At 33.4% G+C, this 14,301-nt stretch overlaps 1 protein-coding gene across 1 annotated transcript; it reads right to left on the reverse strand.

Annotated features, from left to right (window-relative positions):
- Positions 1 to 5,166: 5,166 nt before the first annotated feature.
- Positions 5,167 to 12,223, reverse strand: LOC134270243 (biogenesis of lysosome-related organelles complex 1 subunit 1-like). Its single transcript, XM_062752440.1, has 4 exons — positions 12,035 to 12,223; positions 11,521 to 11,593; positions 7,237 to 7,369; positions 5,167 to 5,539 (listed from the first exon to the last, which is right to left on the reverse strand). The coding sequence occupies exons 1-4, from the start codon at positions 12,093 to 12,095 to the stop codon at positions 5,444 to 5,446; spliced, it is 363 nt and encodes a 120-aa protein (XP_062608424.1). The 5' UTR covers positions 12,096 to 12,223; the 3' UTR covers positions 5,167 to 5,443.
- Positions 12,224 to 14,301: the final 2,078 nt, after the last annotated feature.

Raw genomic sequence — 14,301 nt, forward strand, 5'->3', positions numbered from 1 at the left:
TAGAGAGGGCATAAAAAAGACGCCGGAAAGGGGTGATTTTCGATCCCCGAAATTAATTATCTTGAAGTTTACCTTTTGGAAAACTCGCATAAACTTTGAATTGTTTGAACAGCGTTGAGAAAGACAAATTGTGACGGTAAAGATTGATTCAATATCAAGAAAGCTTAAAGTTTATCTTGTGATAGTCCAAGATCAAAATAGCCTTTTGCTTATCATTGTCATGAATAAATTTGATGACAAAATCAAAAGAAAGTTGAGACTAAAGCAAATGTCTGGTTAAACAGCAAAAGTTTCGCGTCATAGCGCGAAAGTTACGCGTTTATTCGCGAAAGTTTCGCATTAATTCACGAAAGTTTCGCGTTAAAACGCGAAAGTTACGCGTAAATTCGCGAAAGTTTCGCGTTATATCGCGAAAGTAACGCGTTCATTCGCGAAAGTTTTGCGATATAACGCGAAAATTTTTTTTGTTACCTACGAAAATGAGCTCATTGGGCTTTTGTAACATTGCATGTTGCTTTTAGCATGTTTTTTTTTATACGGATCGTTTATTCTTTGTTTTCACGGACACTTGATTTTCCATAATAAAACTATGTATTACCCCAGGAAACAAAAACAACCAAAAGGTATCTAATTCTAAATAACGTGGAGTACCTATACCCCCCCTCCCCCCACCCCCCGTCACGCACGAAAGGAAACCTTATCACATAGAGAAATTAATATGAATAATTTTATGCACTTAATCTAATGGTGGGAATTTGTGGTTTGGCTTATCCATCTTTTTTCGGAAGGAAAAGATGGTTTAACAGCAAATCCACTTTTTGTTTCCCATAATAAAGTTTGTATCACTGCAGAAATGCATGTATTACAAATTCAAACATACGAGGGTTGTTAGAAAAGTTTGCGGACACATTAAATTACGGAAAATCTATTGTGTACTGTGGAATATGACCTATGTCTGAATAAATGCCTACAGTTTGTTTATTATGTAAAAAACTTTTCTAAAATGAACATTTACAACGATTTTTCTATGAAATTATGGGATTCACGGAGCAATCACTTGACGTAAGGCGACGTGACAACCAGATTTCAAACCGTTAAGCTTTGTCGTAGTTTAATAAATCCTTCATTTCTTTAGATTTTACTTATCTTTTTTTCTACTTTAAAATTGAATATCTATTTCAAGTTTGAGTACCGGTTAACCGGGTACGCAACGTGTTATCAAAACTAACATCGGTTTCGGTTACTCGGATGTATATTTAAAATATTTCTAAGCTTATTTATTGATGCTTTAAAACATCGGTTTTAAAATGAAAAATGTTCATTGCACTTGTGCATACAGTAATTCAGGGTTTTGAGCCTCCAAATTATGTTTTATAATTTTATACAGTAATATACGTGTACCAAGCACCTGCTACCTACCTGGCCCAATCGGCTGTCATTTATGTTTAGTTTGCTCTAATTATTTGTTTTCATTGAACATCGTTTAAGGTCTAAAACTGTTTAAATAAACACGATAATTTTGCAATTCTCCAGAAGCCGTAAATTCTCGGGGAAAGAGACGATATATTGCACGTGCGATTGTTGAAATGGATGTGTTTGATTACGTGCCAATTAATGCAAATAGTTGAATCCAAAGGTTTTAAAAATTTGTCCATCGTTGCACCAAACTACAACATACCGTCTCGTAATTTTAATGAAATCAATGATCGAAAAGTGTACGAAGATCGTAAATCCGCTCTGTTAGAACTTGATACTGTACACGTTGCTCTGACGACTTATCACTTGTACGTCAAACGCACTGATAGAGTTACATTACAATTAGGGTACAGATTATTTTTTTTAAAACAAAACCACTGTGAGCCATTTATGATTTTATTTCTCGTATTTATCTGATAAATAAATTGGACTTAAAAAAAATCTTAGATTGAATTTAGTCGGGCACAAATTGTCATAATTGTTACAACACATTAACAGGTAAGCCTCCCATCAGACCATGGGGTTTTTTTTCAATGTTTTACAGTTATCAATTAACTTGTTCATATTTATTTAGACTTTTCTGTTATCAACTTTAACCTTCACCAAAACTTATGAACCATAAAAATTGACCGATTTGACATCCCTAATTTCAAGACATGCTACTTTTCTACTACATGTATAATGTCTTTTGTACTGATTCGGATATTATTGAGAACTTTAAAAATGTTTATGCAGTTAATCGATTAGGTATGGAAATTGTGCAAAACCATGTAGGCACAACGTCTTTTCGATAAGGGGGCATTGAAGTATCGATGGAGTTAATTATTCAAAATGTGAATCATTCTTATAAAGCTCCCAGCAGGCACACAACGTTGTTTAAACATATTTTGAAGTTTGGTTTAGACTTGATTCTAATATAGTTTTGATTCAACGTTGACTTTTCAAGGAAAATTTAACATTGAATCAACATTGAATTCAAATTGAGTTGAATTTTAACACCTTACCATAGAACTAATCCACAACACTTTTTTCGCTGATAGCTGTTTGGACTATGATATTATCGGAATATAACACTGTCGGGCCATAACGAGGTCGGACTTGACAAAGTCGTACTACCATATATCATTACTAAGTATTATAACTAACGAGGATGGTAAATATATAAATTTTACACATTTAATGATAAATATGAATTCAATACAAATTTGCCACAGTACGAATTAAGAGGATACGCAGTAGGACATCCGGAAAATATTCAAAAAGACAGCATAACACAACCCTCAGGACCCAACCCCAAGATTTAATTTAAAAAAATACTCTTCAAAGAAATCATTTCGGCATGTCAGAGTACTAGTATCATTGAAGAGACATAATTTGTCGAAATGCATATCTGGTGCATCAAAAGTTGTACCATATAAGATTCGCATCTTACCTTGGAATGGTTTCGTGTTCTGGACTATTTCATGACCACATGTGAAAATACAAAACGTTTGTAAATGCTCGGGTTTTGTAACATGATTAATTTATAAAATGTATTTAATTTGGTTAAAATTATTGTAACACAATTAACTATTGATAGGAAATTAAACACTTACTGTTTACAATATATATATTTTTTCACATAGTGATATACCGTGTGTTTTCATTTAAGGGGTCCCGACCCTCTGCTATAAATTTCATCTTAGAAAATTTAAAATTTGTTATATTGATTTTCATAAACAACAATAACATTAGAGCCACATGGAAAATAGTTTGAAGTATAAAGCGCTGCTTATTTTTTCCAGAAATGCTTTTTTATGTGCAGCTCATGAAATGAAGAAATTGAACACATAGAATAGAAAGAGTAACGATTTATTACCACAACATTAAATATAATATATGAGGTGCATATGAAAATAATACTTACTATTATACCTATTTAAATCATGTTAGAAAACATCATGGAGCGATGTTTCCTAAGTCAGAAAATCACAATGTTGTATGTGGTTTTAAGAAAAAAATATATCTGTGTTGAGGAGTTATCTTTCTTCTAAATATTTCTTCATGTGAAATAAAAGTCATTCTAATTAAAATACTGTATTAAGTACTTGAAATATTAAACCATTTTTAAAATGGTACTTAAAAAGATACAACTTATTCAATTTATAAGGCATTTGATGTTGGATTTAAATGTTTTATTGTTAAATATAATAAAACAATTGCAAATAAATTAGCAAAAGAAATAGAAAGTAATGTTTCCATCATATATTTGATCTCATCAAATTGTGTACTCAGAGGTCTCAGGAAACTGATTAAGAAAACTTTGAGTAGTATTACTATTTAGTACTTTGAACGCTATCTGTCTTATCAGAGGGTCGCTTTCCCTTCAACAATTATGAAGGCATCTTAGCAACCGTGCAATGAAACGGTTGAAATTTTAAGTAAGTATATTATTACTATATGACACCCCCTTTCCAAAATAAATAATTGAATAAATGTTGAATCAACTGTTTTTCAACATATAATCAACGTTGATTATCAATGTTGATTCAATGTTAAGACTTCAACGTTGATACAAATTTTCAAAATCTAAAATAAAATCAATGTTGAATCAACATAGAAAAACAACGTAGATTCAAAGTTTATTCAATGTTGTTTGCCTGCTGGGCTACAACCATTAGAAAACCTGTCCTTTATGTGTAGGATATTCCCGGCAGCATCTTGAACATTTTAATCTCATTTTAGACTTTTACTTGTTTGCACACATAATTTTTACGTAGTGCAGTGCTCCATGACGCCCAATGACGTTCCAATTTTCGGCTGTGTTTTTACGCGTTGATCATTTATAAATGGCTATAAAACAGTCATATACCCTCCAATTTAATACAATTTTTTTTTCCAAATAACGTTTCATGAATACTTTAGCGACACTTAAAATATTATAAATCTCTTTGCGCTATAGTTGAGCAATTTTTAATCTTAATACAGTCATTGTGATGTAAACGTGCCAAAATGTAGCATGCTCCGTGAAGCAAGTTTTATCAAAATAAAAAAGCTGTATATTTTTCAATGATCACCGGAGAGTACCAAATTTTTGTATATTTATTGGAAAATGGGTTAAAATTTTATCTGGAAAGTTTGACCTGTTTCGTGGAAATAGCGCGCTTACAATAGAACTTGTCCGCGAACTTTTCCAACACCCCTCGTATTATACATATCTAATTTTAATAAAAAAAACAAAGTTACAAATAAGTCAAAAATAACAAAATCACACAAACATTTGAAATATTTCCCCATTTTTTTTCGGAGGGGGAGGGGTTATCAATCTGGTTTTATTTATTCACAGCTTTTCAGTTTTGAGCTGCATATGTCCAATGATATAAAATAGAATATTTTGCAGTCCTTCAAAGCTTACTTATCTTATAAATGGCAGCTGCGTTATATCCACTAAGCTGGTCAATTATTTGGGCTGCTGTCGATATGTATTTTGGGACACTCATAAAAAAAATTCTAGTGCAACAGGAATAATAAATTCAAGGTTATTTTCCCCCTTGAAATACATGTATTATGGAAGCACTCATTCCACTTTCATGAAAAGTGGGCCATCCATGAAAGTTGGTCCCATTCAATGCTTAGCTTACTTCAAATTATTTTTTATATATCACTTAAAATTGGACTGATGCCAAATATTAATGAAACACTAAAAACCACTTAAAACTACATGTATTTAATAACCTTATAAAATACATCAACAAATTGTCATACATGTACTTTAAAGCTGAGATAAACATAAACCTGAACAATTATATTAAAACTACTTCAAGTTTTAGAATACTTTTCCTTTAAGAATAAATATATATCATATAGTTAAACTGGATGTGAAAGTACATATTCTTATTGCACGCTTTTGGAGGTTTTACTATAGAAACAATTGAAGGTGTAAAAACTGCAGATGCATTCACTCACTGGTCACATCAGAATTAGCAAGTCATTCACTTTTAGTGTATGCATACTCCAGAGCACTTGATATAGTTCTCATGTCTGTCTCAATACTTTTGGCCCAGTTTTCCACATCTCCCAGCTCCTAAAAAAATAAATAAATAAAAATACATGTGATCATGGCATCAATAAATTAATGTTTATTTTCATATAAAATTATTGGTAAAAATTGAAATTGTCAAGTAATTTTTTTTTAAGTTGCTAAGATTCAATGTACATGTTTTAAAATCCATTGAAATTGACAGCAACATATCTCAGAACAACCCATTTGACAGTAAATATGTTGGCTACAGCCTACATGTATATGGAAGGTACATATATTATTTAAGAAAAGAATGTTAACCCCATGTTCATAAAAGGCAGACAATTAACTGAAATTGAGAGTTAATTTTAATCCAACAGAGTGAGTTTGATCCACAAGGGACAAGGTTCATCAGGTCATTGACCATCAATGCAGTTATGAAAATGAAGTTGTACCTGCATGTATTAGTCTTGTATTACCATATTCTGGGAGTTGGTTATTCTATCAATTCTAATCGCACAAATTGACAGGTATAGCCCTCAACACACCGATTTACATCTACATTGACACATCTAATGAGAAATGTCCAAATGCAAAATGGACAAATAACTACCGGTACAACAACATCCCCCCCCCCAACACACACACTTTTCAAAAAAGGTCACTCAAAGTATTTCATTGATTTAAGAGGTGTTCATAGTTTATCAAACACTGAGAGTGAAAATTTAATTGCTCATTATATTACCGTATAAGTAGAAATTTTAGCAAGGATTTAATTTTGGCATTATTACCAAGGCTGTTGAGATCGCTAAAATTGAATATCGCTAAAAATAAATTGTGTGTTATTTGTACTAGCTTCTTAAGTGAGCATTTTAAAATCGCTAAAATTACTTCTAGCTAAAAATAAAATACCCATTCAGTCTTCGAAATTAAACGGTAGCCTGATGACCGAGGCTAGTAAAATCAGGATCGGGCTACCAAAAATTATTTACGCACATGCCCGATGGGCTAGTTAGTGAATTTCCAGTGGCGAATTTTAAGTATGATTCCTTTTATAAAATATCAAGAAGAGGCTATCCCAGGTCAGTGATTCACGAACAGGAGGGTTCTTCCAAAAGAAATAAAAGTTGGTTCACAAAATGAAGTACACAGAATCAAAGTGTCAGTGAAATTGGCTGGAAATCTGACCATGGACTGAATACACCAGTACTACGAATCACCGAAATGCCCCTAGGAATCACCAAAATACCCCTTATTTTCTTATAAATAAATAAAAGAGTAATAAATATATGATATCAACTGTTCTAAAACCTAGATACATAGTTTAAATTTTCATAATCTTACTGTACTAAGTATTTTTTTATTTAAAAATGTATGCATGTCACACTGTTGACTGATACAGCAAAGTGTTTAAAACAATTACTCAAAGTGGTTTTGAACGTTTAGTGATCAAATTGAATTAAATCAGAAATGCAAATGTGATTGCACTTATTAAATTGTCATTTGTTCATTTGTTATTACTCTTGAGTTGGGCTAGTAAAATTTTGTTTGGGCTACCAAATTTTATACTTTCACTTGCCCTACCGGCTTGTAGTCAAAAAAGTTAAGCGCGAAGACTGCCCATTTTTAAGGAGAAATCACTAAATTTGCATCTCGCTAAAATTTCCACTTATACGGTATTTTAATGAAAGATGCACTAGGCTGCAGCCTTATGAAACTGTATCTATTGACAGAACTATATTTTGTTAGCATAAACAAACCTTTAATGCTGTATTAAAATCCTCCACTAGTTTTACCCACTGTACAGTCTGTCTACAGAACTGGGATGCATTAGCTTGTAAAATCTTAGTCTCTGTGTCCAATTTCTTCTGATTTACGTAGGCCTGGGCAACTCTGGGTAAAAAGAAAAAATATAAAATTATTTTTTTTTTAATGCTGCAAAATTTAACCACAATGGACAATTATACAGTATGGTGTCCACATAGGGCCATTCCGCAAAGGCATTAGGAACAACACATTAGCATGAAGAAACAACACACTAACAGGTTGTTCTTAGTGTGCTGTTACACTTTTGCACATAGGACAAATTAACACATCATCATGCTAACACACATTTACACAACTTGCCGTTTTGTTAACACATAACACAAACTCAGCTAACACAACTTTATACAACATGCTGTCGCACTAACAAAGTCCATGCCATCAAGCTGACACAACTTTCACAATCTTTTGTGTGTTACCTCAATGGAATCCGAATGCTGTTTAAAGTTGTGTTAGACTGTTAGCATGATGGCGTGCTGTCTGTTAGAGTGATGGTGCATTATATAAATATTGCATGTAGATGGGTGTAACATTGAAAATTTTCACCCCAAGAAAACCATTGTCAAACGAGGCACAGCCAAGGTTGAAAATGGTTTTTGAGGGGTGAAAATTTTAAAGGTTACATTCAACTACATGCAATATTTGTTATATAAGACTGAATGTTTTATAAAAACAAGAGGCCCATGGGCCACATCGCTCACCTGAGCACTAAGGGTTCGAAAAAGTAGAAAATGGCTTTTTTATTGTAAAGTTTAAATCCAAAAGTAGTCCCATGACCAATCATGGATTTGCTACTTTTTAGAAAATGATTTTTAAAGAATTTTCCTATATATATCTTTAAAAACTTTGGTCAGCCATTTTGGCCCCGCCCTACCCCTGGGGGTCATGATTGGAACAAATTTGAATCTACACTACTTGAGCATGCTTCCATATAAATATGATGAATTATGGCTTTGTCATTCTTGAGAAGAAGAAGTTTAAAGAATTTTCCAATATATTTCTATCTAAAACTTTGGTCGGCCATTTTGGCCCCGCCCTACCCCCAGGGGTCATGATTTGAACAAACTTGAATCTACACTACCTAAACATGCTTCCATATAAATATGATGAATTATGGCTTTGTCATTCTTGAGAAGAAGATTTTTAAAGAATTTTCCTATATATTTCTATGTAAAACTTTGGTCGGCCATTTTGGCCCCGCCCTACCTCGGGGGGTCATGATTTGAACAAACTTGAAACTCTACTACCTGAGCATGCTTCCATATATATATATATATGATGAATTATGGCTTTGTCATTCTTGAGAAGAAGATTCTTACAGAATTTTCCTATATATTTCTATGTAAAACTTTGGTCGGCCATTTTGGCCCCGCCCTTCCCCCGGGGGTCATGATTTGAACAAACTTGAATCTACACTACCTGAGCATGCTTCCATATAAATATGATGAATTATGGCTTTGTCATTCTTGAGAAGAAGATTTTTAAAGAATTTTCCTATATATTTCTATGTAAAACTTTGGTGGGCCACTTTGGCCCCGCCCTATCCCCGGGGTCATGATTTGAACAAATCTGAATCTACACTACCTGAACATGCTTCCATATAAATATCATGAATTATGGCTTTGTCATTCTTGAGAAGAAGATTTTTAAAGAATTTTCCTATATATTTCTAATTATTTTCTATGTAAAACTTTGGTCGGCTATTTTGGCCCCGCCCTACCCCGGGGGGTCATGATTTGAACAAACTTGAAAATCTACACTACCTGAACATGCTTCCATATAAATATCATGAATTAAGGCTTTGTCATTCTGGAAAAGAAGATTTTTAAAGAATTTTCCTATATATTTCTATGTAAAACTTTGGTCGGCCATTTTGGCCCCGCCCTACCTCGGGGGGTCATGATTTGAACAAACTTGAAACTCTACTACCTGAGCATGCTTCCATATATATATATGATGAATTATGGCTTTGTCATTCTTGAGAAGAAGATTGTTAAAGAATTTTCCTATATATTTCTATGTAAAATCGGCCATTTTGGCCCCGCCCTACCCCCGGGTGTCATGATTTGAACAAACTTGAATCTACACTACCTGAGCATGCTTCCATATAAATATGATGAATTATGGCTTTGTCATTCTTGAGAAGAAGATTTTTAAAGAATTTTCCTATATATTTCTATGTAAAAAAACTTTGGTGGGCCATTTTGGCCCCGCCTATCCCCGGGGTCATGATTTGAACAAATCTGAATCTACACTACCTGAACATGCTTCCATATAAATATCATGAATTATGGCTTTGTCATTCTTGAGAAGAAGATTTTTAAAGAATTTTCCTATATATTTATTTGTAAAACTTTGGTCGGCCATTTTGGCCCCGCCCTACCCCGGGGGGTCATGATTTGAACAAACTTGAATCTACACTACCTGAACATGCTTCCAAATAAATATCATGAATTATGGCTTTGTCATTCTGGAGAAGAAGATTTTTAAAGAATTTTCCTATATATTTCAATGTAAAACTTTGGTCGGCCATTCTGGCCCCGCCCTACCCCCGGGGGGTCATGATTTGAACAAACTTGAAACTACACTACCTGAACATGCTTCCATATAAATATCATGAATTATGGCTTTGTCATTCTTGAGAAGAAGATTTTTAAAGAATTTTCCTATATATTTCTATGTAAAACGTTGGTCGGCCATTTTGGCCCCGCCCTACCCCCGGGGGTCATGATTTGAACAAACTTGAATCTACACTACCTGAGGATGTTTCCCCATAAGTTTCATCTTTCCTGGCACAGGTTCTGGAGAAGAAGATTTTTAAAATATGCCACCGAAGTTTCATTAATTCCCAATTATCTCCCCTTGAATGAGGGCGTGGACCTTCATTTGAACAAACTTGAATCCCCTTCACCAAACGATACTTTGTGGCAAGTTTGATTGAAATTGGCCCAGCGGTTCTTGAGAAGAAGTCGAAAATGTGAAAAGTTTACAGACAGACAGACAGACGCCGGACAAAATGTGATCAGAAAAGCTCACTATAGGAAAAGGTAACAGTGAACCGTGTGCGCATAAATTCTGCGCAGTCGCTATTTTTTGGAATATCACCCGTCGTCAAGCACTGTTGACTGTTGCTACGCTGGAGGGTGTGGCTTCATTATTTAGCGGGTAATAGTGTTTTTTAACAAATGTTTCTCGACCAATCAGATTCCACTAATTTGTGGTTTCTGGCTATTTCCAGTTGTAACAATTTACAGGTGACAAAAAATGTGAGACCCAGAAAATTTTTAGTACTGCTGTAAACAAGATGCTAAGAAGCATGTCATGTGATGGCTTGGATCATGTTTCAGGAATGGGCAGACTAATAGTAAAAGTGCACTAAAGCTAGAAGAGCCTACTATGAAAAAGAATTATCTCAAAAGTAATCCCTATTTAATTTTAACTATGTAAGCCATTCAACTTGTTGGCGAGCTTTTTGATCACTCCTGGTAAATTAAATGAGATTACAGGGGTGTGCAATTAGCATCGCCCGACGCCCGGGGCTACCACTTTTTGGGGTCGGGCTATTGGAGGTAGCCCGATGGGCTAGTAAAAATTATAACTCAATTTCTGTATTTTCACTCGTGTTTGCTATCAAATATGAAAATGACAACATGCTCCTACTCTCAATAAATCTCCATAATCTTATCTGTTTTGCAGCACTAATTATTTACTTCCAAAAACATCGTTATTTCCAATCGAATTTCCTCTATTCTTTCGTTTATGGTAAATATATGCAGATATCTCATTAAATTATTTACGATCACTCAATCAACTGAAAGATAAGTGTTTTATGACTCACATAAAATATATTTATAGTGTATTTAATGATTTAAGATGAAAACAAAATGAATTAAATTTCATTCTAAATGAGCTAGTGCAATGTTCAGAAAAAGAGAAGATAATTTATTTAAATTTATTTTAATCTTCTCTCATTATAATTTATACATGATTTAATTTCATAGTGAGAATTAAACTTTAATTTTAAAAAGAATGACCTTGACTTTTTCAACAATTAATTTCTTTTAAACGTATAGTTGTTTATTTTAATTTTTGCCCCTATATTTGGGCTATTCACTTTTCACTTGGGGTAGTAACTTTATAGCTGCCACTAGCCCGTGGGCTAGTTATTGATTTTTCTAATTGCACACCCCTGGATTATATTGTAGAAAGATGTTAATCACCCTCCATTGAGATGATCCACCAGGGCATGTGTCAGAGCTGTAGAGGCTATGATTGCCTCCTTCTTCCTCTTTTCTGAAAGCAAAAAACATAGTACACAGAAATGAAAAGTTTAATGATCATAAATAACAAATTCATGTATCAAAATTTAGACTGAGCAATGTAAAGAGGAAAATTCCTTTCTTGTCATATTGAGTGTTTCATATTACAGGATGCAGGTATTGATGTTTGAAAAAATGAGATTTGTTGTATTATATAGTCCATTGCATTTAAATTGAAAGTGCAATAATTCAGGGATAACTGTTAAAATTGAAAGAACTCCTTGGTGCTACAAATGGTTGATTTAATGTTTCCTTTTACTTCAGTGGGACTACTGAGATGGCGACTCCATTAAAAATATCAAATACCTGTATTTAACTTTTTTATTATTGAGTATTTTTAAAGCGATGTTTTGTTTATCTGTAATGTTTATCATACGTAAAGTGAAAGTAGATTTGTATAGTTTTCATGACAAACCTTGTCTTTCCCTCCTCGCATGTTGTTTAGTTTGATGTTGTTTGACAGCACTAGATAACATCACTATTTCTATTCCTACTTCCTTACTTGACAGTGAAAATTATCCTCGTGACATCATTTTCCTATATGTGCAAGCTATCCTCTCCTCCCCACTCGAGAAGACGAAACAGGAATGAAGTTATGCGGTCACGTCTTCCGCAAAAAAAAAGTGCATACTACCTTGTGGTAACTTTTTATTTTCGACTCTTGTGTTTTACTTTTAAATATATTGAACATACTGAACAATTTGTTTTGTATTGCTACAAGTTTTTTTAATCATAACTTTGAGATAATTAGTCAACAAATTTTGAGCCGTCCCACTATTGTGATATTCTTCCGCTTCACTAAACAGTGACATCTCGCGATTCCAGTTCTCGGACAGGTGCGAGACATTGGCGACATTTGCAACAATGGCTGTCCCATGTTTGTTGACATGGGAAAGACTGTTATTAATTTTTGGAATTGTGAATGTTCTAGGATTCAATGTGGATGTGAAAATGCCATTCATTAAGCAGGGACCTAAAAACAGTTATTTCGGATTTTCACTCGCACAACACAAGATCAATAGCACTCAACAATATTTGTAAGTCGTTTTTTTTTTAGCATGTCTTGCCCTTTCTGTCTTACTCAATACCCATCCCATGCATTCCGTACTTTGCATGAACAGGTGAAACGTATTACGTTTGGCTATGATCAAATCAAAATATCGTTTACGAACATATGTATGCATGAGATGATTGAAATTTTACCGAGATTAGTTAAATGTCAAATATTGAAAACTTTTTAAAGTAATTTGTGCTGCACTCATGTAAAAATTCTAGATGCAAACAGTGTTCACTGTCATTAAAGAGAGTTTAATGCTTTGGTAGGATTTGGTAGTTTATTCATGTTAATTAAGCATGGGGAGAACTGTAATGTAACAAGAGTAAAAATATACTTCAACATAAATATCCCAACCCTGACATTCATCTGTTTTGATGTTTAACATTAAAAAAAAGCATGGATAAGAACATGAATTGAAAAGTTTAAAATCATATATTGTGTGAAAAAAAAAACAATTCTTATCACATTCCACACTGATTTAAGCATGTTAACTATTGTAAATATGCTCGATTAGTATTATGAGTATGACACTTGAAAATAAATTTCTGAATCAAGTATAAATTTAAGATCGCAATGTACATAAATGAAAGCATCTGGGGTTAATTAATATAACAGCAGAATGTACTAGGACACTTTTGTCTGAAACTTAAAAACTTACATCAATTATTATTTTTATCCCTTGCCTCACAAACATGAGTGTATTGTTGCATGCATGTGTGAAGTACTTCATATGATTATAAATATTATATAAACGTAGTACTGTCTGTCACCATCTATAAATTCATTTATCTATCATTGAATAAAACCTACATAAAGAAATTTAATTTCTTAAAAAACATGACATTTTTAGATGAAAAACAAAGTCAATGTTTTTTTCCCACCTTTAATCTCAAGAGAACTGGGTACTGCAGTTATTATACTGTGTTACATCAATTTGTGATGCACATTTAATTACATTTTTAAAAATTACTTAATATACTTAAACCAGATTTTTTTTAACATTTGACCCAGTGTTTGACCCTAGGTCGTTAACCTGGTCAAGGGGTGGACATCTGATAAGGGGATCATCTGACATTATAGATCTCGGATAATTATATTGTCACCCTTTAACTCTAGATCTATAACTAACTATAGTGATCTGCATTTTGTGTGACCGACTCAGTGAAATGACTCTCAGGAGACATTCAGATTTATCAAGTAAGTGTCCACATCTCCCCACTTTGGGTATCCCATCAGGGGAACACATAGGATCCTCTTGACCTATAATTTGTGCTGTGATAATGTATCTGTCAGTATACCTCTACAATAAAAATAAGGGTTTGTCAAGGACATGATTATAATTAGGGAATTAAAAATGATGAGTACGTGTAAATAAAAAGAGGGTCCTTTAGGAATGGGAAGTATAAATATATATATGCAGGAAACTCGATAATTAAACATAAAAAGATTTGATGTAGTGGGTCAAGCAATGACATCCAATAACAACTTTGTTATGTCCAAAAATCCTTCTCCCCTATTCTTTCACTCTCTTTCTTTATCCCTGTCACATGTTTTCTCAATATAACAGCAGAAATGTGTGACAGCAATGCCTATCTTCCCAGCAGCTTTGAATTTTGTTACTGCAC

The sequence above is a fragment of the Saccostrea cucullata genome, unplaced genomic scaffold, assembly GCF_032062105.1.
Source record: "Saccostrea cucullata isolate Sc308-1 unplaced genomic scaffold, CSIRO_AGI_Scuc_v1 ctg49, whole genome shotgun sequence".
Classification (NCBI taxonomy): Eukaryota; Metazoa; Mollusca; class Bivalvia; order Ostreida; family Ostreidae; genus Saccostrea; species Saccostrea cuccullata.

Excerpts from the sequence above, each read along its gene's own strand:
- LOC134270243 (XM_062752440.1), bottom strand. The coding sequence starts at position 12,095 with ATGTTATCTAGTGCTGTCAAACAACATCAAACTAAACAACATGCGAGG. Across the intron at positions 11,594-12,034 it reads TGCGAGGAGGGAAAGACAAG|AAAAGAGGAAGAAGGAGGCA; the intron begins GTTTGTCATGAA and ends TTTTGCTTTCAG. Across the intron at positions 7,370-11,520 it reads GTGGATCATCTCAATGGAGG|AGTTGCCCAGGCCTACGTAA; the intron begins GTGATTAACATC and ends CTTTTTACCCAG.